Source organism: Solea solea, chromosome 16 (genome assembly GCF_958295425.1).
Source record: "Solea solea chromosome 16, fSolSol10.1, whole genome shotgun sequence".
NCBI classification, from domain to species: Eukaryota; Metazoa; Chordata; class Actinopteri; order Pleuronectiformes; family Soleidae; genus Solea; species Solea solea.
Window position 1 is genome coordinate 7073654 of NC_081149.1, and position 25961 is coordinate 7099614.

At 40.8% G+C, this 25961-nt stretch overlaps 1 protein-coding gene across 2 annotated transcripts in view; it reads left to right on the forward strand.

The window, feature by feature from the left end:
• The window catches only part of pde4a (phosphodiesterase 4A, cAMP-specific), a 64490-nt gene that overhangs the window by 24340 nt on the left and 14189 nt on the right, over positions 1 to 25961 (forward strand). The window contains exons 1-6 of one of the 2 annotated variants that reach the window (XM_058654498.1): positions 14373 to 15122; positions 18160 to 18345; positions 19719 to 19755; positions 19942 to 20012; positions 20770 to 20819; positions 24089 to 24201. In XM_058654498.1, coding sequence (XP_058510481.1) covers positions 14929 to 15122; positions 18160 to 18345; positions 19719 to 19755; positions 19942 to 20012; positions 20770 to 20819; positions 24089 to 24201 — 651 coding nt within the window. In that variant the 5' untranslated portion in view covers positions 14373 to 14928. Of the gene's footprint in view, positions 1 to 14372; positions 15123 to 18159; positions 18346 to 19718; positions 19756 to 19941; positions 20013 to 20769; positions 20820 to 24088; positions 24202 to 25961 lie in introns of those variants that run through there. The other variant, XM_058654497.1, reaches the window with a different exon arrangement.

The following is a 25961-nucleotide window of genomic DNA, read 5'->3' on the forward strand; positions in this document are numbered from 1 at the left end:
GTTGTGGAGGGGATTTACATATAAAAGGAGGATGAAGGGTGAGGAAAGTGGAAGAAGGGAGAGGGAAGAGTGTCTGCTGGCAGTAGCTGCTCCTAAACTCACATACAACTTTTGAGCATATATGGCTCCTGCTTAGCACAATGTCGATAAGGCCACACATCCTTTTCTTCCATGGAACAATGAAACATTGAATAATTCATTTTCTTCTTGCTGTAAATTTAGTTGTATTTTTATGTAATATGTTATCAGCTTTCTATCGCATGACAATTTGGCTAATTCACCTTTAAAGGGATAATTATTTTGAGTGTGGTTGTTTGACGTTGTATGTGCTGACTCGTTCCCCCCACATTCTACAGTTATAGCACTACTCGGCTCTACTCTACTCAGTTTGGTATCAGGCACATAGTTTTTTTCCTCCTACTTTTTTTTCCAACCGTGAAACCGTGCCGTGACGTTGTTTTATAGGTAACACAACTATTAACGGGCAAAGCAGTTGTTTTCGGTGTAACTGAATCATTAGAATCAGTTCATTAAAAAGATTTGTTAACAGAATCGTTCAGTACTACCTGCAGGACCGGAGCACAGACACGGACACGGTCACTGAACTGAAATACGGGTCGTGATTGGACTCAAGCTTGCCGGCTTTCATCAGTGCTGTCACTAAATACGCCAGACTCCTCTGTTAAATGTTGAGCTTTTAGAAATGTCCTTTGCTTAATGTTGGAGATTAACGCATGTTTTCAGGATTTTTAACTGATCTACACTTCAGCATTGTTTGTTTAATTCTTGTGTCTGACATTGAGCTCATGACTCTTCCAGTGAAGACACTCGCTGACCAATCAGTGGTCTGCAGTCTGTTGACGTGCCATTTTTAGTATGGACTCCTCACCAGAGCAGGTACTAAAAAAAGCACCAGGTACCAGGTTCTACCACTACTGGAAAAGCAATAAAACACAGAGTAGAATCAAGCTGAGCCGTGCTACCAGAGGTTCCGCCAGACTTTTTCGTTGTCTGTCATTTTGACTGACAGGGTCATAAAAATCCCGTCATAATCAATTTTTACCGGTCACTTTAAATGATAATAATGACATATTCAATTGCATTGTTCATATTGCAGTGGAATATGAACAGTTCACCTGTGGCCTAAAAGCACGGTCTCACACCTTCCTCCTGGTCCACATGGACTTAAATCGCGTGCCTGCTTGCGCGTAGTTGCGTGTGGTAGGAAATCCCGCAACATGCGCTCCTTCTGCACCAGTGGATCAGCTGCACCGGTCACAGACGCGCTCCAAAGCCTCCTGTCCATAGCTCTTTAACACGCTGTCAGCACTACAAGGATAGCGAGATGCATTGAGTACGGTGTCCAGGTCAGAAATTATGCTCAGATTCTCCGATGGGAATCTTTATTTTGTCGCACAACATTTTTCTATCCGCCCTCCTCAGCCAGGAGAACTCCCGCTCCCACTGAACTCGCCTAACCTCCTTACTGCCGCTTCCTCGCTCCGCTGAGGCCAAGGGCTGAGTTTGTCCTTCATCTGCATCTATCCCTCTTTTTTCACCTCTTTTATCAACATAGTTTTTAGGGGTGTGAATTGCAATCTGTCAAAATGACGGATGGCTCTCAGATTTTTCCGTCACCGTTTTAAAAAAACGGTCAATGACGGAAAATATTCGGTTAACGCGATCCCTGCGTGTTACAGACGTATAGTGGAAAAGGCACCAAATGTTTCAGAACCTCATAGAACCACACTTCAACAACCTGAACTGTCACATTAATATTTTGTATGTGGCCAGAGGAACCAATGATAGAAAGACTCTGAATGGAAGGACAGAAAAATGACACAAAAGGAAAGAAAGAGAAAGAAAAACAACTTTACTGTGGAGATGTGCTGACCTTGTTGCTCCCTGTTTCAAAGTGAAGGACAAAAACAACAGCACAGTCAGATCAGAAGCTCAGTCTCGGATCAGAAAACTGTCCCTCAATCAGCAGCAATCTGTCATTCCTTCAACGTTACTACAAAAATATGACTTTGAGTTGAAGCTGTGACCTTCAGCTTGTTTTGTCTTTGATGGCATTTTCATATAAAGTCCCTCAAACACAACTATGGAAAAACAGCACTAAAAATAGAGGAAAGGCAACCATGTTTGTTGTTTTCTTTTTTTAAATGGCTAACCAGAAGATTATTCTTGACCGGCCAAGTCAGCCATTTTACCTCAGTGCAACTGAGCATGTGGTTCACTTCCCGAAGAACAGACTGGCGACTAAAAGGCCACAAAACATGGCTGCGGCACAGGCCTGGCAGAACATCGTCGGTGAACTCACCATTTGTGTGTGTGTGTGTGTGTGTGTGTGTGTGTGTGAACGCTTGCAAAGGATTTACTGGCAAATATAGAATATTATTCATCTTAACTTGCTGAATTGGTCTGAACATTTTTAGATATTATGTACTTCAACTACTTACTTATGTCGTAGTTGAGACTAAGAGCTCATCATTGTATCATCTAAGATGCTAAATGTACTCCAAAGAGGGTGAATATAGAGGGGGTCAAATCATCCAAGGGTTGATTTTTTTGATCCCAAGCTTCTTCAGGACATTTTGAAGTGTCTTGGACAAGTTATTAAAGCTCGAGAGCTGCTTTTTCACCAAGTGATACAAAGATGTTCATCTTACTATGGTACGACACAGTGTGGAACTATAAACCCTGGTTTGGCTTTGGTTGTGTTCATTTTTCCCAGCAGCTTTTCCTGCCAATAGCTCTATAGGACATTCACAGTGGCTTCACCCTGCACCCTTTGAGACTACGTCAATTATCTTTAATGCAGTTCGTGAAGTCACATCCACGGTTCTGCTGTGCAGATAAAGGCCGATCAGAAAATGACATCTAAACAAGAAATGAAACTTGTGAATCCAACACAGTGGTGACAGAATGAGTCGGTCTGCACCTGTGAGTTCAGAGATCACCTGATGGTGATGTAAAGCGATGGATGCCTGTGGTGGGTTTCGAAGAATCCTCACAGCAAAGGAGCCCAGAATTGTCAGGTGAAAGAAAACACTGCATTAGGAGTCGTGTGTGTGTGTGTGTGTCTGGTATGAACTATTAACTCTGGGCAGAATTTATTGTCAAGTGCATTAATAAATTAATAGGGTCATCTTTTAACCTGTCAAACCATAAAATAAACCCATTTTCAATGACATTTGCCAAGTGATTGCTCACTAACTGAAGGGCAAGTGTTGTGTACTTTCAGAGGCTGCAGCTGGTGTTCTGTGATCGGCCACCCAGTGTTGGGTTGGTGATCCCGTGGGCAGGATAATCTGCCAGTAATCTCTGTGTCTGTGATCTCACACATCATAAGTTGCATGGGTGGCAGAAGCTATGACTGGAGTGGACAGTCACAGTAGGGGCAGTTGCAAACAGGGCATGGGCTTAAAGAGGTCAAGGTCATTGTACTATAAAAGCAGATTCAGCTTAAAAACATACATTACCAAACTGCTTTTAAGTAGACTATAAGAACAAAAGACCCAAGAAATAAAGATAAACCTGAGCTATTAAAAGCCAGAAACAACAGACATTTTAGTTTCAAGTCAGATATGCTTGCCAGCATTAGTCATTTTAGTAATACTGCACTTTAATGTCGGAGATGAAGTACTGAACAACAGGAATGTGGATTTTATTTTTATTCCAGGCAACAATCAAACTTAATACTCTACAAGGTTTTTTCACTACTTTTGGCAGTGGAAGTAGCAGCTAGCAGTGAGAGTAGGAGCTAGTAGCTAGGGTAGCAGCTAGTAGCTAGAGTAGCAGCCGGAGTGGGAGTTAGCCAATTGTAGCTGAAGTAGCAGCTAACAGCTACAGTAGCTGCTATGGTAAAGTTAGCAGCTATGGTAGGAGTTAGCAACTAGAATAGCAGCTAGCAGCTGGAGTGGGAGTTAGCAGCTAGAGTAGTAGCCAACAGCTGCTGTGCTAAGATAAAAACACAAACAAGTAGTTAAGTGCTCTCCACTTAAATATACAGTACATACTGTATTTTGTATGACACTAAGTTCAGTTCAGAAGACTATTTGTGGATGTCGGTGTCACTCTGGTGAACAAAGATTGTGGGATGAGAGGAGTGGGGGACGGGGGCTGGATTTAAATTTTCATCAGCCATGTTTTCATCTTTATCTTGGAAAATATCTGACTCATCCAAGATACACGCATGAAAAGGCTCATAACAAGCTGCTGTCATGCACTGGATGACGGAAAGCATTTGTGAAGAGCTTTAATTTGAATACAATGTATGCTAATATGATAATGATGTTGCTTAACTCACTTAACTTGACGGGTGTAATAAGCGTTCAGGTCACATGAAGTCACAAAGCTTTATTACGACTCCTGAAATGTGAGTGCGGCTGTGATTGCTGTAAATGCTCATGTTCTTTTCATTCTCCCATGCCTCGTCTATTTTCTCCTCCTCCGTGTGTGTCATTGCTGCTTTATTCTTATCCTCACTCTGTGCAGCTCCAGTGGCCAAATGCCCTCTCTTTGCCCATGTGGCGTGGAACCAATGCCTTGCCCTCAGATCTTCAGCCTCTCTCGTGCATCGTACTATAAATGTCAACATTAAAATGCAAGCGGGCTCGAGCGTGCCTCTGTTTTTCCTCTCTGGATTGTGATTGCCTGACAAACAGCAAGCCAAGGCAAGTGGAGATGGCAGGCTGTCTCTGGACATGTCATTTGAGATGTGTCAGTTACGGGGCATGTTGCCCTGAGAGCATGCCCCTGCCTGAGAGTGCTTCATAATAAATACCACTGTGCTCGATGAGTCAACCCGTAGCGGTAGAGTGCAGCTGTGATAATATGGTCAGCTAATAAAAGTAGCACCCTCTCTGCAGTTTGCAAGTCCTCTTTCCCTTCATCTCCCCGTAATGCCACCCCCACACTGGTAGCAATCAGCCAGGTGCTAAATGCTTGGGTGAGGCACGGCTCATGGTTGGTTGGTGGGGGAGCTGGGGTGTATTGGTGGGCTCTGGGTGGAAGGGGAAGGAGGGGAAGGGAGGTTGAAATTGCACGTGGAAATAAGCATCTGTGGTTGCTTGGCAGAGGAGGAAGCGGGGGCAGGAAATTACTGTCATTCTCCACCATGGCTGAGGACTGTGTACGCGTGTGTGTGTGTGTGTGTGTGTTTCTTGCATAGAGAGAGAGGCCGATTGACACAGGCAGGTTAATCATTAACTTAGTGAACTGAAGAGAATGAAGAAAAAGGAGCGTGTGTACTGTATGTGTGGGCAAATGACTGGGAGAGTTTTTATTACAGAAGTCGATTAAATGAATATGTGTTGGCTCGTTCCCTCAGAGGAGCCTGATTAACGGCGTCCTACAGCGACGTGGGGGGGAAAGGAGAGCTGGCTGTAGGGAGAAAAAAACACACACAAAAAAAATGTGATGTGGCAGCAGCTTTTCCCTCAGACAGGGTCGTTGTCGTTAATGAATAATCGATGGCAAGAGTTGGTCACTGTGGGGAGATGTGTGCCAATCTCCTCTACACTCAGACTTTAGGGTTTAATTAAACTAATCACGCACTGACTCCAAAGCTCTTTGAAGCTTGCTGTATTAGTGACTTGAAATCAGGCTCTCTCTCACTCTTTTGTCGCACAAATGTGTTCCGGCTAAGGGAGAAAATGAAGTGCTGCTGCAGAACAGTCTGCACACAGGGATTCTCTTTCAGATGATGCACAGTGTTAATTTAATAACCCCAGTAATAGAAAATGCAATAATACCTGTGTACACGTTCTCTCAGCCAAAACACAATTCAGCTGGATGTTACACAGTGGCTGCACATGCAATAAATGAGCTTTACATTTTTCCAAGTCAGCGGCTGCATCTCTGAGTCATGCAAAATTAATCACAGTCCTGATGTTAACATATGCACTGTGTCAGTGCCTCAGAATGGTCTGGCTGCACCCATTGTCATTCAGCTACAGAGGGTGAAATAAAAAATAAAAACAATTTTGTTTGTTTGTAATTCTTTAAACATATTGCTTTCCTGCGTCCTGGACAGTGCTGGACTCAGACTGCAACAACAATTCCCCTGCAACATAATGTTGGAGGGATCATTTGCACCTGGGGAGGTGACTCTCATTATAATGGATTATTTTTACCATTTTCTTTACCATCAGTCAAATACTGTATATAACGACGTGGGTGCCATGACACTGGCCGTGTTCTGGGGCCACTACATGTAAACAGGTCACAGAAATGGTTGGTTGTACACACAGTTGGTGCATATTTCTCTACCCTTCAAGCTGAGTTTTACCTTTGGCATTATCGTCAACTGTAATGTGTAGCACTAATATGTTCTCTGCCGACTTTACTATTGTACGCTTGAGTAACACCAATGAGCAGTCTCCCTGTCACTGTGTTTTCTGTATCATGGTACAGTTTGGTTTGGAACAATACAAAATGGTAAAGTCCTTGGTCAGGCTTGCGTTTTGACTGAGAACAGTACCTTTACTTGGTAGGCGGGGTGTACGCTGTGCTGAGATACATAGCGTGACATCGTACCAGTTTGCCGACAACGAACAACGACATGAAATGGACAACAATGGAGGACAACTTGTTTTTTTTTCCATGCTCAGTTTGTCGCTGTTTGTTTCAACAAGACGTCAAACTCTGTTGAAGAAACACCAGCCCCAAGGGAGTGATGCTTTTCTGTCGCTCCAATCAGCTGACTGTCGTGGGTCTAGCTCTACCCGTGCCATACAATACTTTACTCCGGGACCCCAAGGGAAGGGTACCAATAAATTGAATGATTTGGGACTTTTTTGGTAGTATATTTAATGGAAATGCTACCTACCTACCGAACACGCGAATAGGGTACCTCCAAAAAAGCCTGGTGGGTTAGGGTTAGGGTTCTTCTGCCACTCTACGATCACTTCTTGCAGACAATTCAAATGACATCAATTGTGCAAAATGGCTGCACCGTATCCAGGATATTGTGGCTTTATGAAGTTCATTCATTCATCTTCTATCACTTTATGGGCATTGGTGCCAATCCGAGCTTACATAGGGCGAAGGCCTTGGACAGGTCGCCAGTCTGTCACTGGGCCTCATTGAGACAAACAACCATCCAATCTATGGTCCTATGGTCAATGTGCCTAATCCCCAAATCTGTATGTTTTGGGGATTGTGGGAGGAAACCAGAGAACCTGGAGTAAACCCACACAAACACCCAACAGAGAGGCCCTTGTTCTGACCGGGTCATGAACCCAAGTCTTCTTGCTGCAAAGGCAACAGTGCTTAATTTGTATATAAAGTCTATGTTTTCAGTCGTTTGGAAACATAGTTGTAGTTTAGTAACTCAGAGGTTGTTGTTGGGATTTGGGAAACAATAATAGGCAGTAAGTGGAAGAGGAGGAGGACGCTGTGTGAGATAAACAGCCAATGGCAGGCTTATATCCACAGCCTACAACAGTGACTCAGACTAACACAGGTCTGTCTCTGAGGAGTTAAGCGTGTAAAGGCAGCTCAGGTAAGCAGGAGCTACATGAAAGATGGCAGCTTTAACGTGCATCTCTCTCTCCATCTGGACAGAGAGGGTTTGTTGTCTTTTGTATGAGAAGGATTCACTCAGCCGGCACAAATCCTCTTCTCTCTGAAAACCTCTGATCATCACGTCGTTGACGACAGTGAAACGCTTCGGGGAAACTGCTTTCACATAATGAACCCAAGAGAGCTGCCCACAGCCTGACTTCATAATCACCCTGTGTACACTGCGTGTGTGCCTGTCTCTCTGTGTTTGTGAGGACATTTTTGGCCGGTCCTCACCACTCACTTCAGAAAGCTTTTTGTGCAATGTTCACGGTAAGACAGAGGACTGAGATGCAGGCGAGATGAAACGGCCAAAGTCCAGTTGAAAAATCAAAACACTTTAATCCTGTGGGAAGCCAAAGTCAGACACAGGAAATCAGTCCAAACCAAACAAAGGCAAACAAATCAGGCAAGGACAAGGCACAAATCCAAAAACCCAAAAACACAACCCCGGGTGATAGATTAACAGGCAAACACTATAAACACATGACAGAAATGTTCACTCAGGAAACAAAGACAACCTGGCAGGGACATGTGATGAATGTTGCAGAAAATGTACACAGGTTGACGAGATGAAAACAACATGGACAGGAAGTGGGCCTGGTCAAGTGGCGGGAAAACTAAACAAAGATCACAACCAGGAACAGGTTTTAGTCAGTTTAGTTAGTTTTTAGTTAGTTAGTTTAGGGGTTTTAGTCATAGGTTCCTAGTCACTGCTTTCTAACATATATAATGTGTAAAGAGGTGGAACTTGGTATTTGCTTTACAGGGACTTTAATAGTTACACACTACAGCTTTAGGGTATTTAAACGTGATATGGTTCAGGTTGGAGAAAATGCTTTTGTTAGACCGTCCAAATGAAGAGACGTCGATGCAGGGTCCTAACAAGATTAGCTGCGCAGAGACCTGTGTGTGTGTGTGTGTGTGTGTGTGTGTGTACTAATATCTTTGTGAGGTCCAAGAACACGCACAAATCTATCTGTGGGGACATTTTGTCTTGGCCCCACAACTTTAAAGGGCTTTTTCAGGGTTAAGACCTGGTTTTAGGGTTACGGTTAGGCACTTAGTTGTGATGGTTAAGGTTAGGGTAAGGGTTAGGGTTAGGCACTTAGTTGGGATGGTTAAGATAACGGTAAGGGGGCTAAGGAATGCATTATGTCCTTAACATAGACCAAAACTTGGTCCCAACGAGGCAGAATCTCATTTGTCAGAAACCGGTTAAGTTTAGGGCTAAGATTTCAATTGTGGTTGTGGTTAAGGTCGGCAATAAGTCCTTGTTTAGGTTGTCAAAAATGAAGGGAAATCAATGCAGTGTCCTCTGAATAACAGCTGTGTGACCTAAATTTGTTTACACGGTCACATTATTGGACAGTGAGGATGACACGTCCCCATAATGTAAACGATAACATGTCAAGACATATGAAGACATGTTGTATGGTTCGTTTAAGGTAAGGGTTAGGCCAGTAGAACTGTAGTTATGGTAAGATTACGTCTCCAGGAAATGAATGTAAATCAATGTAATGTCCTCCGAAGTCATGGAAATCAGATTATGTGTGTGTGTGTGTGTACATGTACTTACAAACCTATCCTAGTGAGGACTTAGTGTGTCTGGGCCCCACAACTTTAACGGAAGGGCCTTTTTCAGGGTTAAGACCTGGTTTTAGATTTCTAGTTTATATTGTTAGAATTGGGTTAAGGTTATGTCTGTCCCAAGGGTCAGGACTGACTTGGGTTTGTTTGTTCGTTTGCCTGGAACTGAAGATTTGAAACTGGATGTTTTTGGGAGAATGCTGGACACATCTGTCCGTAGATGGGTTTTATTGATTATGATTGTGATCCTGAAAATTGCTTATTAGATTTGTTTTGTTTGTCTGTAACCTTGTTGTGCTTTCTGTGTTTGTTTGTTTGTTTGTTTGTAACTGTGCTGCTGCCAGGACACAGGCTTTTTTCCCTTTTAAATAAAGGTTAAATAAGAACTAGATAAATAGGGAATGCATTATGTCTACAATGTGTCCTCACTAAGATAGAAAAACACAAGTTTGTGTGTGTGTGTGTGTGTGTGTGTGTGTTTTGCCTTTTTATAGTGTTTGAGTGAAAACAAAAGAGCTTCTGCGTTAATGCTCATCTGTGTGTGATCGCTTAAGTGCTACATGGGGGTGTGTTTTTGCCACTGTGTGTGTGCGCGTGTCTGTGTGTGTGTGTGTGTGTGTGTGTGTGCGTGTGTGAAAGGAAAAAAAAACCTCACAGACTCAGCCATGTTAAACATTAACTCTGTGCGTGTGTGTGTGTGTGCGTGCGTGAGTGAGTCACTCTGAGAGGCTTCACCAGCTATATTGAGCTCTGTATTAAACAGGAGATGGAATAATTGTCTCTTCATCATCAGCCCCCCCTGAGATCACAATCGTAAACTGTCATGTGCATTAGAATTCGCAACATTTTGCCAAACTTTGCCTTTGAAAAATCGTTGTTCAAAGACAGCCGCGTCGACGCGAGGCCTTTTCACCGCTGACTTTCTGGGACGAGCTCCATCATCCGTCCTTCAGTGTGTCATAAACAAACGGTAGATTCTTCTCTCCACCAGGATGGGGGGGGGGGGGGAAGAAAAGGAGACTTGGAATGGAAGTGGAAGTCGAGCATGGAGGAGGAAACAACTTGACAGGGCATCTTATCTTCACTGTGTTCTTTCGCAGTGCTCGGGATTTAAGCTGCTCGCTGAAAGGTGGAACATTGAATTCATGCAGCAGGTTTCTTTGCCTCTCTCTCTCTCTTTTTTGTTTTCCTTTCTGCTCTCGATGGAGGAGAAAAAAAAGAGAGAGGAAGGCAGAAGGGAAAAACAGATACTATTCACGAGTCGTGTCGTCCGGGAGCAAATCTTCAAACTGTGAATATCTCTTCCCTTTGTGTCTCATCGTGGCGGCCGTGAATAATAAGCGCACAAATGAGGAATGTCAAACAGGCAGGGCACATCGGCTCACAACTGTCCAATCTGTATTCTAAACACGGACTAAAGGTTAGCACGGCTGCCAACAACAAGTCAGCGCGTGTCCTTGTGTGTTTTCTACACACAGAGAAAATGATCAATAAATAAAAGCATATGAGGGCCAGAAAATGTCCTGTGAGTAAGTGCTTTTGCCCATTTTTACAGAATAGCTTTCAATATCTGGCAGTTATTTACAATTTATAGCATGTTAAAATGGCGTATTAACAATTTAAAATGAAGTAAAAGTGTTATTTTAAAAAGACACTGTAGTTGTACATGAACTCCAGATTTTGCGTTTTTAATTTGAAATTTGAACAGTATGAAACATATTTAAAATAACCTTTTGTTACATTCTCTCCTCTGTGTCGACAAAGCCGCTGATTCACTGTGTTACTGCAACAGCGCGAGTGGTTATTACCGTAATTATCACACGTTGGCTTTGACCTGCAACTTCTCAGCTTTCAGAAACCATTGGAATGTTTCCTTGTGCAAACGTGTCATCAGCAATACACTCGGCGTTAATTAATATCAAGTCATATTGTATTATTTCTGTATGTTTTTTTTTTATTTATAGATTAATTTTATAACTTATCGTTCCATATCGAAACAAACGCTTTTATTTTGAAATGATGTGAAGAGGTGGAGCCATACGTTCCATCACAGAGAAGCCACGCGGTGGATTTGGATAAAGAGCCCCTAAATTGGTGCTGCTGGAATATAATTCGGGATTTGATCAACTCCGGATGGGTCTGGTGTTAAAAGACCTAAATCCTCGTATCATGTATCATGAAAAAGAAAGTTTGAAAGTGACCCCTTGACCCCTGCTGTAACGTATCTGGTTTTATTTGAAGTTCTCAAAATCTTTCCAGACTCTACTCCAGCTCCTAAGAAGTGTTGATTTCATGTAAAAACTGTAATAGTTTAACCCCCATGGTAAATTGCAGTGGGAATATTACACAACTCCTGGGGGGGGGGGGGTTATAGATCTTTTATTTTCATCAGATTGCCTAGGTTGTGCTGAAAAAAAAAAGGGATATAAGACACTCTATATTGCACATTCTTATACCCTATGTATATACTGTATGTTTATACAGTACATAGTAATGGAGTGTAAGTGTTAAATTACAGAACAATAACAACCAGACAATAGCAATCATTTTGTAACAGATCTTATTTTTATTATAATCACGGACTAAAAGATTATGTGAGAGGATGAATTTCAACTTTATAATGTGATCACCTTTGGTCCACAAACATTTTCATTTGCCAAGCTATGACGACTGTAATATTAGTTTCTTATTATCGCAATATCTCAATACTTTATATATCTATATCTATATCTATATGTGTGTGTTTGTGTGTGTGTGTGTTATCTGAACATCACAAAACAATCATCTTTGTTATCAGGGGATAATGGCCCGTGATGCCACGATAATGAGATAAATTAATGTGTTATTTCAGGATAACAGAACTCGTTTCCCCGAGTGATGACGAGTTCATTCATGTGATCATCACGTGACAAGCAGGAATCGCTGAAGTGTAAAGATTCTCCTCAGATGAAAACAGACAGACAAACACACACACACACACACACACACTCTACGAGGGTTTCTGCCTGTGTTATAGACTTTGACTAAAGATCAACAGATTCTCCATTTTGTGACATTTTCAGCTGCTGGCAGGTGTCAGAGCCTCCGTGCTGCTGCTGGCGCTTCACTTCCCCATCTCTGATAAATAAAAAAAATGATTAGTAAAGAGGGAAGAAGAACCTTTTTAACTTTTGTTATCTCGTCATTGTGAGACAACGGGTCGCGTTATCCCGCGGTAATGAGATGATTATTCTGTGGTCTTGAGATAACAGAATAAAACCAGAGCACTCAGAGAGTGCAGGCTTCAACACTTGCTGTCACTTGTGTTTTACATAATGGCGTCATGCCAAAAAGTGACTGTCTGCCAGAAATTGATCTGAGTCCTTAAGAGCGTGCATCCATTTTACACCTGTACCTGTGAAGCTGTGTGGGCTAAAAAAAAAAGGAAACACAAACTTCCTCAATGAAACTCTTCAGCCACAAGGTGTAGGAGCCACAGATCACTATTTGGCAACTGTCATACTGCCTGTTTCTCGTTACACTCAGTGGTGTAGTGACTTACTATATATATCATTATTATGACTTAGTATCTCATCATTATGAGATAGAATCTCATTATTATGACTTAGTATCTCACAATAATAATTTAGTATATCATTATTATGACTTAGTATCTCACAATAATAATTTAGTATATCATTATTATGACTTAGTATCTTATAATTATGACTTAGTATCTCATTATTATGACTTAATATCTCATTATTATGAGATAGTATCTCATTATTATGACTTAGTATCTTATAATTGTGACATAGTATCTTATAATTGTGATGTCATAATTATGACTTTGTATCTAATAACTATGCTATAGTATCTCATTATTATGACTTAGTATCTTATAATTATCACTTAGTATCTCATTATTATGACTTAGTATCTAATAATTATGATATAGTATCTCATTATGACTTAATATCCCATAATTATGACTTATATTGACTTGGGTATGCATTTCTTTTTCGTCCATGTGGCGGAAACAGGCTTCCATAAGTCATTTTTATTAAAAACACTAATTAAATGTAATACAACTCATCATGTGCATACTTGTCTTGATCACATACTCATCACAAAACTTTCAGATTGATCTGTAAAAAAACTGTATACAGGAAGTTGCTAACAGAAGGACAAACCAAAACATAATAACCTCCTTGGCGCCGGTTAAAAAATAAAGTAGTGAACATGGTCGTTCTCTATGTTGTTCTTGTACTTGTGCTCTTCTTGGAACTGAACTCAGACGTGAACTTAACGACTTCTCAATCACTGGAGAACTTGAGTTTTAATGACTCATCTATGACCCTGATGAGAGTCTCCGTGTTTATACTGTAGTTCATTTAGTTACATTTTTGCAAAACTGAGAAGTTGCCAACCGCTGGTTTCCTTCCCCATCCAAAATCTGCTGTTTCAAAAAAACAAAAAAACAGTTTTGCAATTTAACTAAGTTAATGAGGTTTTAGCAAAGCGATTAATCAGTACCTCCTGTTATGAAAGTAATCAAAAAAACATTACCAACAGCAAACCTGGTGCACTTGTTCCACAGGTCCAACATTGCTTCTGGTTTTTTTTCTGCTAAATTATTAACGCTGCAGTATAGTATTTCTGAATTCTGAGCTGCAGAGTGCAGCCATTAAATGTGTCCAAAAAAAAAGAATAAAAAAGTGTCTGACATGGCCACATTCATCCAGGCTGACCTCATGCACCTTGTTTGAGAGCTGTTTCATGGTCTAATTGTTGCTCACGGGGAATATTAATGTGCCTGCAGTGTCTGTGGCCGGCGAAAGGCCAAGGCGAGCTCTGCTGCTGCTGCTGCTGCTGCTGCTGCTGCTGCTGCTGCTGAGCAAGGCTGTTGGTGTCACAATACGACATGTTTTGGGCGTCAACCTTGCACACACTTTAGCAGAACACGTAAACATTTACACAGAGGGGTATGAGTCAACCCGCTTTTTTTTCTTCTTCTCCAAACTTTTCTCTCCTCCTCCTCCTCCTCCTCCTCTTTCGGGGGGTTGTTCTCAATCTCTTCTTGTGTGTGTGTGTGTGTGTGTGTTTTTCTGTTGCTCTTTCACTGATCAGCCTTCCTGTTGCTGCAGAGCAACTGTGAACAGCGAGATAAGGAGCGTGAGAGCACATGTTCGGGGGTGGGGGTGGGGGGGGGATTGGGGAGGGAGGAGAGAGAGAGACGAGTTACAGACATGCGACAACCTGAAGGGCAAAAAGTCTGGCTAATTAGAACATGAGCAGAGGTCATTGCAGGACTCGGGCAGCGGCAGTGGAGACGAGCTGCAGAGGTGAAATGGCCTCAATCTGAGGGAACTCCTTGTGAGGCTGAGGAACAGATACATCTCCAACAAACCTGCACGGGCAAGGATTAAGGAGACCTGCATAAATCCAGAGAACAAACTAACTGGGGAAACTGGAGCTTAAGCACCCAGGCCCTGAGGATCAACAGCACTGGATATGCATGCTGATGCACTTTGACTCCTCTGGCATGAGACACGTGGGGGGGGGGGAGCAGGCCTTGTTATTGGATCCTGCGCTGCACTGAGGACAGTTTTGCCTGAGACTTGTGCTAAAAAAAAAAAAATAGACGAGGGTGGTGGTTTGTGTGGTACAACGTGGGAGGTTGGGGGGGGTGACGACGAGGGATCTACAGGCCATTCAGAGAGCGAGGCAGCCAATATCCAGTTGAGGCTGGGGGAGTCTGCGGCTCCGGCGGGGCCAGAGTGGGCAGCGATGAGTCAGAGGAAGCTGACACGACAGCTGAGGTTGTGTGAGAGTCCTGAGGGTCTGGCTCCGGCGCCCCCTCTCACCTCACCTCTGTCACCGCTCGATCGGTCTCGAGAACACGGGGGCTCTGCTCTGTTTCGGCGAATGAAACTGAACCGCAGTATTCAGGAGCACAGTCGCTCGTCTCACTATTTCTGCAGGTACAGTTCTGCATCCAAGCCACTGACCTGTACTTTAACTGCCCAGTCCTTACTAACCTGTCTATATATCTTCACATATATATGTATGTACACATATATATGTATATATGTACATATATATATATATATATATATGTACATATATGTGAAGATGTTGGTATTTGTGTCTGTGAAAATGACTCACAAAGTAAATAATTCCTCCGTGCCCACACTGCAGTAACATTTGTCAGATGGGTTAGATTTTGGGCGACGTGCTTGAATTCAGAAACACTTAAGTCTCATAATTACTCTGAGGAATACAAATAAATAAATAAAAGGATTAGTGCATGCTCCCCCCCGCCCCCTCCCACCCCCTGGCAGACATTTGTGTTTTTCATTACTCATTAAATGATAATGTCACCTGTTGTCAAATAGTCGCAAAGCCTTCTGGGGACAGGACAGGGGTGTGCTCCTAATTGGCCAATTTTTTTGTGTGTGAACGTCTAAAAATATCCACACTTCACGCTCACTTTTGGAAGTTGAAGTGAAAGGCGTCCACGACCCATGTTGATGACAAAAGTTTGGGAGGCGCCGCGGAGATAAAAGTCGTCCCACTTTAAAAATAGACGCCGCAGCGACACCGCAGTCTGCTTCACTATCTGCTCTTGACTTATGCTGACGTGTGACTGGCTGCAGTCACTTATTTTTATTTATCTTTGTGTGTCGAAGTCTTGTTGCTGTTTTGGTGGGAAGAATATTTCAGCAGTGTGCTTCTCTCTATGACGCCAAACCCCTGGTTAAATAAGTGAATAAGTGAAAAAAAGTGAAGAGAACTTAATCTTAGGTGGTTTTATTTTATTTCTATTTCTTTTACTAAAGGCTGTTGTGGAGAAGTTTAAAGTTTCAGTAACTGCAGTCGTTTGAGGAGAAAAAAAGAGTAACCCGAGAAGTTTGTTGTTGTTGTCTCGACTTGGGTCCATGTGTGTAAACTCGCCATGACATCATCCGTTGTCAAGGCCAAGTATTCTGGTCAGTGCAACAGTGTGATTTGAAACCAGAAGATACCATTATCTGGAAGAGCATGGGGGTGGAACTGCAACCTACACCTGCAACCAAGCACCTACTGCATGGCACTAGCTGTCCATCACATGGTATCTACACCATAGACACAGGGATCAGCACGTAAATGAGTCCAATTTTTTTGTAAGCCATTGAATATTTGAAAAATTGAAAAAAGTTAGTATTTATTGTGCATCATTTCAATTTTAAGAATTACTGCTTCTTCTTTGTGCCTAACACATGCAAGTAGTTATTTTACTCTCCAAACCTGGCTGTTTCCATGACAACAGCAGTGTTTTTATTTGTGTTTTTCAAACCAAACATTTAGTTTTAGGTTAACTGTCAATTCTAGCAACAGAATCTATTTGAAATAAGTTCATATTTTTTTTCAGAATAAAAGCTCTAAACTCCATATCAGATCAGATTTGTTAAATCATCTTTCGGGCCATGATACCGATGCTGGCGGGCCGGTTTTGACCCACGGGCCACCAATTGGTGAACACTGCCACAGACAGTCTTCTGATTTGAAAAGTGAAGTCACAGGAAGGAGGACAGAGATAGCAGTTACCACCAGGGGGCGACTCTGCTGGTGGCAAAAAGAGTTAATGGCCTCAATTACTAGTTTAAGGCCGAGTCGGGTGAGTTGTCTTTGGGTTAAATTTCTGGCTCTGCTAGTCTATTATGTGTCCTTGAGCAAAGACACTTAACCCCGTGTTGCAGCGTGTGAATGGGTGAAAACTGTAGTGTAAAGCAGCTAAATACAGACCAAAATACCATCTCTCCTTCTTCTGATTTCATTTGGTAGTAACCAGTAAAAGTTGATAGAAATAGAAATAACCATGTAAAGTACAGATACGTGAATGTTATACTCAAGTACAGAAACAAAGGATTTGTACTTTGTTACATGACAACACTGACGATAACATTGGCTTCATGTTCCAGACATGGAGATATCTTTATTTGTGTTTTAAATGTTTCTGCATGAGCATCAGCTGAGCTTCGAATGGACCTGAAATCATAATAATAATAATTTTTATTATAATAATAATAATTTTTATTATAATAATAATAATTTTTATTATAATAATAATAAGAATAATAAGAAGAATTTAGTTTACCGTCCACTGTCATATTCAGGATCAGATTTAGGCTCAGACACGTATGTATAAATTAAAATGTAATCTGTTTTAGGACGAGGATAAAGTGGAACTGAAAGGCACTTTGTCCTGTTCCCCCTGGATTTTTTGCCAATCTGCAGAAAAATCGACTTTTAGAGACCGTGAGTCTTAAAGAGACAGGAGCTAAAATGACAAAGGATGAAACGAGGAGCTGCATAAAGAGCCTGACATTTGGCAAACCTACCATATCAGAGTCCGAAAAATATGATAAATATCAATCATATGATGATCAGCAGCGTGTTAGCCTGAGTAAGTAAAGACACTGATTTACAGTCCAAAATTCAATTCCTGTGTAAAATTAAAGTACAATTACTTTAATCACAGCCACTGTCTGTAAATTAATATCCATATTTTTTCATTGATAGCAGATTAATTTGTTAAATATCTTTCCTTTGGGTTTGAGAAACATCTCAATCCATCACTCTGGTCCTCTGAGGGACACACAGGGGGAGAAGCCGGGGATGATTTGGTTCATTTTGCCCTCTTTAAGTGGCTCCGGAAGATGACTTATCAGTACAGTGTGAGTCTCACGGGGCCGGTGGTGGCAGCGTGCCAGTTTAACAGCACTGCAGAGTCGCAGCTGTATGGCTTTAACGCTGCAGCATCCGTCACATATTCCTCTCTCTACAACTTCCCCCGCTCAGCAAACTAGAAACACTAAAGAGGAAGGTGTGAGATGATTGTGTTCTTGGGTGTTTGTTTGGTGTTTTTTTCTTCCTCCAGATCAGATAAGCGCAGCAGCGAAAACAAACACTTTAGATTGAAAATGTTACAGACATAAACCCAATTTTCCTCTCTCCCTGCCTTGTCTGACCCTTCAGCTTCGATTCGGAGAATGGTCCCTCACCAGGCCGCAGTCCCATGGATTCGCAGGCGAGTCCTGGGGTGGTGCTGCACCCGTCTTTCCCCCAGAGTCAGCGCAGGGAGTCCTTCCTGTACCGCTCTGACTCCGACTACGACACATCGCCCAAAACCATGTCACGCAACTCCTCCGTCAACAGTGAGGGGTGAGAATGAAGCCATCAATGTGGATCCATCACACAGCACACACACACACACACACACACAGGGACTCCACATTATCATAATCAACACAGTCACACCACGACTGTAATTATGCAAACAATATGCTAATGAAATCCTGATTAATTATAATCTGTCGTTGTCTTTCAGACCTGATATTAACATCTGATCCAGTGACTCCATCGAGTCTGAACACTCCCAAATCTGAAAAACAAAAAACAAAAACACCAAATACCCATGGTTCTCAAACTGTTCTATACTGTATACTATACTATACTATACTATACTGTATATACCAGGGTATGTGATCAGAGTGGACCTGAGGAATTTTGACCAGAGTGTGTAGAAAATTAAGCAAATAACAAATAAGTACAGAAGGGGATTAGGGCCACATGTAATATATATATATGTATAAACAAAATATTAAAAAGATAAAACAGCCTGAATACTGAGAAAAAAAAAGTGAGTTCTAAGAACTGAGATTTTAAATCAATTAATCTCTCAGAGTTTGAGATTAACTGACTGTTAAGGGGCGGAAGATTTCTAGAAAAATTCCAGAAACTTTCCATGGAAACTTAAGTTTAGAAATGTATGGGAATCAATGAGAATTTACTGGAAATTTGGGACAATTTAAAGAAACTGAGTCATATCTCAACCTAAATATTACATAAGCACACATTGTTGCAAAAGGATAACATTTTTACTGCGTTTTTCTTCACATTATTTAAAACCTCCACACAATGGTTGGCATTTGAAGTGGCATTTTTCTGTTCAATAAGACGACAAAAAAATGCAGATATGTAGGGAGTTAGCCGAACTAGTGTTAGCTAGTGTTAGCTAGCTTACATGTAGCATATCTGTTTTACCAGTAAGCTAGCAATACATTTTGATTTAATAGTTGCTTGTTAAACTTTAACACTACCTTCATAATATCAAAATTTACTTGACTTTAATCTGTGTTCAGATCAGTAGTCGTGTGCTATGTCCCCGTATTGAGGAATGAATGTTTTAGCCAAGATTATGCTATAATATCTTTTCATTCAACATTCAACTTGGAAAATGTCCAGTTATTTCCCATAAATTCCTATGGAAATTAAAAATTCCCAGAATTTTGCAACCCTAGCCAGGGAGTGAACAGTCCTCCATGTGACGAGCCCACTGAGGACAGATGTTAAAAACCAGGTCTGAACGTGTGTCAGGATTATGTCCTTGTTTTCTTTGTAAACACGCCACTCACACACTCATTTATAAACACATACTGTATATAAACACTGAGTGTCTGCCTCAGCTGCTCACATTCATCTCATTCTCTTTCTTTTTCTTTTCTCTTTTTTCTTCCTCAAACATTCCCCTGCAGGCACGCTGAAGACATGATCGTCACCCCTTTCGCTCAGGTACGCCTCAAGCACCTCGTCTGATACGTCTAATTGCTGCAAATGACTAGAGAAGGGTCGTTAATGAGTGCAGTGAACTTCTTCCACCCCACTCCCTCCCTCCCTCCCTCTCCTCTCCTCTCCTCTCCTCTCCCCTCATCTCCCTCCCCCCTTCTCTTCTTCCTACGCTGTCCGTCCGTCCCCCAGGTGTTGGCCAGCCTACGAACTGTAAGAAGCAACTTCACCATCCTCGCCAATGTCACAACACCCACTAACAAGTCAGTATCATGCTGTCAAACACGCCTCCCCCCCTCCCCTCGACTCACGCTCGTCACTTCTGCCTGCTTTGTGTGCAGTGTGTGTGTGTGTGTGTGTATGTGTGTTTTATTCTGTCTCCTTGCTCCCGTGGGGGGAAAAAAAGCACATTTGCTGTCATGATTAACCAGTTTATCACTATCTGACGACAGCACGCTCAAGGAGAAATATAATCTGCATCGTTTTTGGCCTCTCTCCAACTCAGCGCTGAAGTGCAGAGAAACTCCACACCTCAGCCGAAACGGCCCTGACTCTGAACCCAGACGATATGCAGACGCTCAATAACACTAAAATTGTTTTCCTTTGTAATGCAGTGGGGAGTAGGAGCTGCAGTTGGCAGGGCTTTTAGCACTGCATCAATATGATATATATATATATCTTATGCACCACAGAATTATCAGCATCTGTAATTATGCAGCGTTGTGCCCTGAAAAGGCCTCACTCACTACATAATTGTGAAGGCTTTGTCTCTGACTGTTTCTGGACACTTCAGTAGTTGACGTGAAGTAAAGGAATTTAATGAATCCACACATTATCTGCTATTCATGCACATAAAAGCAAATGTTTATTACCCCCCACCCCACCCCTGTGAGAGCCCCAGCCTTTTTCTTTTCTGCCTCATCCTGCAATGTTGAATGTGTGATGAACCCCAGCAGGGGGCAGCAGCGTGTTGTTGTTGTTCTTCTTCTTCTTCTGATGTAACGAGGTGTTTGTCCACAGGAGGTCACCAGTGACAAGCCAACCCACTGTTCCCCAAGCCACACTCTCTGGTATGTTGTCAACTAATTAAAAACACACACACACACACATTGGTTTCCGTGACTTTAGAGGACATTGCATTGACTTACATACATTTCCTGGAGACTTACTTTAACCTTAACCATAATTACTCCTGTCCTAATCCTAACCCTAACCCTGACTTTAACCTTAACTATAAAACCAGTGTTATATAAAGTACTTTAAAGGGATACTTGAGCAAAAGAACAAATATGTTACCAGAAAATGACTTTGGTTGAAGTTGAAGTCACTTTATTATAATATTATAAGTATTAGCCTTAAAGTATATGACATTTACTGTACTTAAGTATCTAAAGAAAAGTGAGGAGTTAGGATTTAGTCATGGTGGATCAGTGGTAGGGTGAGATGTCTTTTAACTAGAAGGTTGTGGCATGTGAATGAGTGAATGGGTGAAAACTGTAGTGTAAAGCAGCTCATCAAGACTAGAAAAGCTCCATGTACAGTAAATACAGATCATAATACCAACTCTTCTTCTTCTGATTTTATTTGGTAGTAACGAGTAACAAAGACAGTTAGAGGAAATGTAGTGGAGTAAAAGTCAAAGTTGCTAGAAAGATAAATAACAAAGTAAAGTACAGATACTTAAGTACAAATGTAAGGAGTATTTGTCTTCACCTTAAAATGTAGTCATTTACGTTATGTGTATAATGTGACTCAGGTCCCCACAACATAAGGAATACCAGGTACACACACACACACACACACACACACACACACACACATGAATGCAGAGCATCCATCATGTGTGTTATTGAAGAATTATTTCACTTATATATATGATGGTCGTTCTCCAATAAATGTTTATATTAACGAAAAAACAGACACAGAATAAATCAGATTATATAAAATTAGACTTTTACACACTGTTACAGCGGCCGAAAGGTCAGCAGGTTGACAAATGCGCGTCAAATGCTATACGATAGGATTAGAATAAGCTATAAAATAATAAAATAAAGCATATACTGCAACATTTGAAAATGGTACAGTAAGATATGCACATAAAGTAGAATATAATATACACCTTTCGCTACAAAAAAGTCCATTAAAGTGCAGCGGCACAGGATTACTGCTCAAATGTATGGTAATACAGATAAAATATAGACATTTTTTTACTTGCTCATAAGTACATTTTAATATATGTATTAAATATGTCATTTGATTTATAATGTTTTATAATTAATGAGTCATGCTACTGTAAATGTGTGGAGTTGGGTATATGAGTTAAGTTTAGTCATTTATTGTTATATTATACTAAATACGGTATAATTTATGAATTATTTAAGTAGTTGAATTTGCAGCACAGGGATATTTCTATCTTTAAGCGTTAATTTATAATTTGTGTGTGTGTGTGACTTGGGTGATTGTACAGTAAAATCTTGAATATTATGGTTATATATAAACAGTTCTACATCATCAGAAACTTCAATCAAATATTATGTAATTACATACAGTATATGTTAAGACCCTCCAACCTATTTTAGATTGACAGCTGTTGAATTTCAGTCATCATTTTTTTATTTTGGCCCATCAAAATGTCCTGATGTTTTGTGTATTTCGACATTTTCAATCAGTTCTTGAGAAAAAATATGTTTTGTTGGTGGTTTTGTTCATTTGTATTAAAGTTGAATTTACAAGCTTTGCTCCTGTCATCCAAGTAATATAGCACATTATTTATTGATGACAGTTTTTACTCTTACCACATTCATTTTATTTATTTATTCCTATTCTTGTACTGGCTCAGTGGTTCTATTATTTATTGATTTACTATCATATATTTTAAGTTTTGTTTAGATGAGCCTGGGGAAGTGTTTATCTCACTCTTTTGTTCAACCTAGTTTTATTAAGGTTCTACTTATCATGTCTGTCATATCTCTAAGATGTCATTTAATTGAATATTAAATTAAATTAAGAATAACCACAAAACTACGGATGCGTATTGCATTCACCTTTTTACAAATGGTCTGTTTTTATGAGATTTTGTTTTTCGGGGCCTCTATTTACAAGATTTTTTGTGGGGGCGATCAGTTTTTCTGAGTGAATGAGATAGCCGAGGAGCTTTGTGTCTTGATCGCTGAATTGAAAGCAAAGATGTCCCAGTTGTTGAGTTGTTCACAGGACCTGAAAAAAAATCTCGTAATCGAAAATAAATCTGGTCAATGTCAATTTACCTCAGTTTACTTCAGTTTAAGTCAGTTTACGTTACTTCAGTTTACGTTACTTCAGTTTACATTACTTCAGTTTATGTCCATTTACATTACTTCAGTTTATGTCCATTTACATTACTTCAGTTTATGTCCGTTTACTTCAGTTTACGTCAGTTTACATCAGTTTACATCAGTTTACATTACTTCAGTTTATGTCCGTTTACTTCAGTTTACGTCAGTTTACATCAGTTTACATCAGTTTACATTACTTCAGTTTACATCAGTTTACTTCAGTGTACGTCAGTTTACTTCAGTGTACGTTACTTCAGTTTATGTCCGATTATTTTACTTCAGTTTACGTCAGTTTACATCAGTTTACGTCAGTTGACGTCAGTTTACGCCAGTTTACTTCAGTGTACGTCAGTTTACTTCAGTTTACATCAGTTTACTTCAGTGTACGTCAGTTTACGTTACTTCAGTTTCTGTCAGATTACGTTATTTCAGTTTATGTCAGTTTACATTACTTCAGTTTATGTCACTTTACATTACTTCAGTTTATGTCAGATTACTTTACGTCAGTTTACATTACTTGAGTTTATGTCAATTTACTTCAGTTTACGTCAGTTCACTTCAGTTAAGTCAGATTACATCAGTTCACATTACTTGAGTTTATGTCAATTTACTTCAGTTTACGTCAGTTTATGTCAGTGTACGTCAGTTTACGCCAGTTTACTTCAGTGTACGTCAGTTTACATCAGTTTACGCCAGTTTAAGCCAGTTTACATCAGTTTACGTCAGTTTACATCAGTTTACGCCAGTTTACTTCAGTGTACGTCAGTTTACGTTACTTCAGTTTATGTCAGATTACGTTATTTCAGTTTATGTCAGTTTACATTACTTCAGTTTATTTCAGTTTACTTTAGTGTACGTCAGTTTACATTACTTCAGTTTATTTCAGTTTACTTTAGTGTACGTCAGTTTACATTACTTCAGTTTATTTCAGTTTACTTCAGTTTATGTCAGTTTTTTTGTTGTTGTGCTGATTCCTACATAAAGACAGTGTCGTCTCTGTATTTGTGTGTGCTTGTCCCTCTCAGAGGAGACGTACCAGCAGATGGCTCGGGAGACTCTGGAGGAGCTGGACTGGTGTCTGGACCAGCTGGAGACCATTCAGACCCATCGCTCCGTCAGTGAGATGGCCTCCAACAAGGTGCACACACACCTGTCCGCACACCACAACTGCAAATTATCACTGTCCTTCCACCTGGATGCTTCACTCATGAACTCACGACTTACGAGAATATCTCACCAGCTTTAAAAATGAGCTGCAGCTGCGTCCCTATTACCAGCTCCCACTCTTTGTGGAACACAAACGGTGCAGCTCCGCCACGATCATTTATCACAGTAAGGTAAAAATAATCCAGCAGGAGCAGCGTGTAAAACATTTTCATTAGAAATACTTACCTATGACCTGAAATCTCTTTGGGGAGGGAGCGCTTTCCCAACTCACATCTCTCTGTTAAATGTCATAACGGTCCAGCATGTCTTCGCTTGACAGGCTTCAAACTTGGCAGGTGATTTGTGAAGTTCACCAGTGTGTGCAGTGCCAACTTTGGCGGTGCTTTGATGAGAATTGCGAGAGATATCAGTAGAAATGTGACGGATGTACAGTATATGATGAATGGACCTCACATGGAGAAATGGACGTCCTTTGTTTGGATAAGAAATGTAAGGGAACGGGTATGGGTGCTGTTCAAGGTTATGATAGTTTTGGATTTTTCATTAGTTTTAGTTTGCTAGTTTTTATTTTTTCTTGTAAATGCTTAGTTTCAGTTTTTATTCGTTTTAGTGTTAGTTTGAGTTTTTTGTAATATGGAGCAAAAGATTCCATTTATTAAAGGTTTGTTAGGACAGATGAACAACCATCCATGGATCAAATTTAACAGTCTACAAGAAAATGGGCATCATAGTGCTGAGGTTTGGATGCAGTTAGTGTGAAAGGGGAAAACACATAAATATGACATAAACAACAACATAATTAATAGCACTTTTTCGCTACAATTTTAGTTTTATAAACACACAATTCAGTTTCAGTCAGTTATCTGGGTTTTAACTCTGGTTTTCATTTTTATTTCAGTTTTTTTCAATTTTAGTTTTCCTTATTTCATTAACTATAATAGTCTTGGTTTGTGTGCGTGGGTTGTCTGCGGGTTCTCCAGTTTCCTCCCACAGTCCAAAAACATGCAATATGGCGATTAGGTAAATTAGTGACTATAAATGGACTTTTTCAGAACAAAAAACTGTAGCACAAAGTGCAAAAAAAGAACAGCAACCAAAAAGACAAATAAAAGGCAGCTTAAAAAAAACAGACTTGAAACAGATTAAAATATTAAAGATTAATGTAAAGTATTAAAGGGAGATAATATGAATCAAAGACGATGTAAAAAAACATACCTCACAACTAAATCATCAAAAACATTACTGGTGTACTGTGGTTAAACATTTGTTTTTCTGAAGGTAAGACGTGCAGCGAGGTCACGCTGGATAGTTTCTTTCTTTTTTTGACGCATCACTACATCTGCATGTGTGTAAGTGTGCACATGGAAGGCTTTGTAAGCATGTGTTTGTACAGTATCTGTGGAGACATGGGAGAGAGAGAGAGAGGGGAGAGGTAAAGAGAGAGCGAGGGAGACAGTCTGTGGGTGGGGAGGACATGAGCGGGTGGTGGGGGGGGGGGGGCTGACGGGTCCTGATGCTGATGTCTCTGCTGTAACCTTGGTTGCTATCGAGCAGCAGCAGTGTCTGCCCTTCCCTCCTCGTCATTGGCTTCCCACTCTGACCACGAGCCATGTGGTCCGTGCAGCAGCCAATGAAACGGAGGCAATGCTCCTTTAGTTGTGTTCAATTTTTAAAGAGACAGCGCTGTGTGCCTTGTTTGCTTTATTGTTGAAATTATCCCTGTGCTGCACT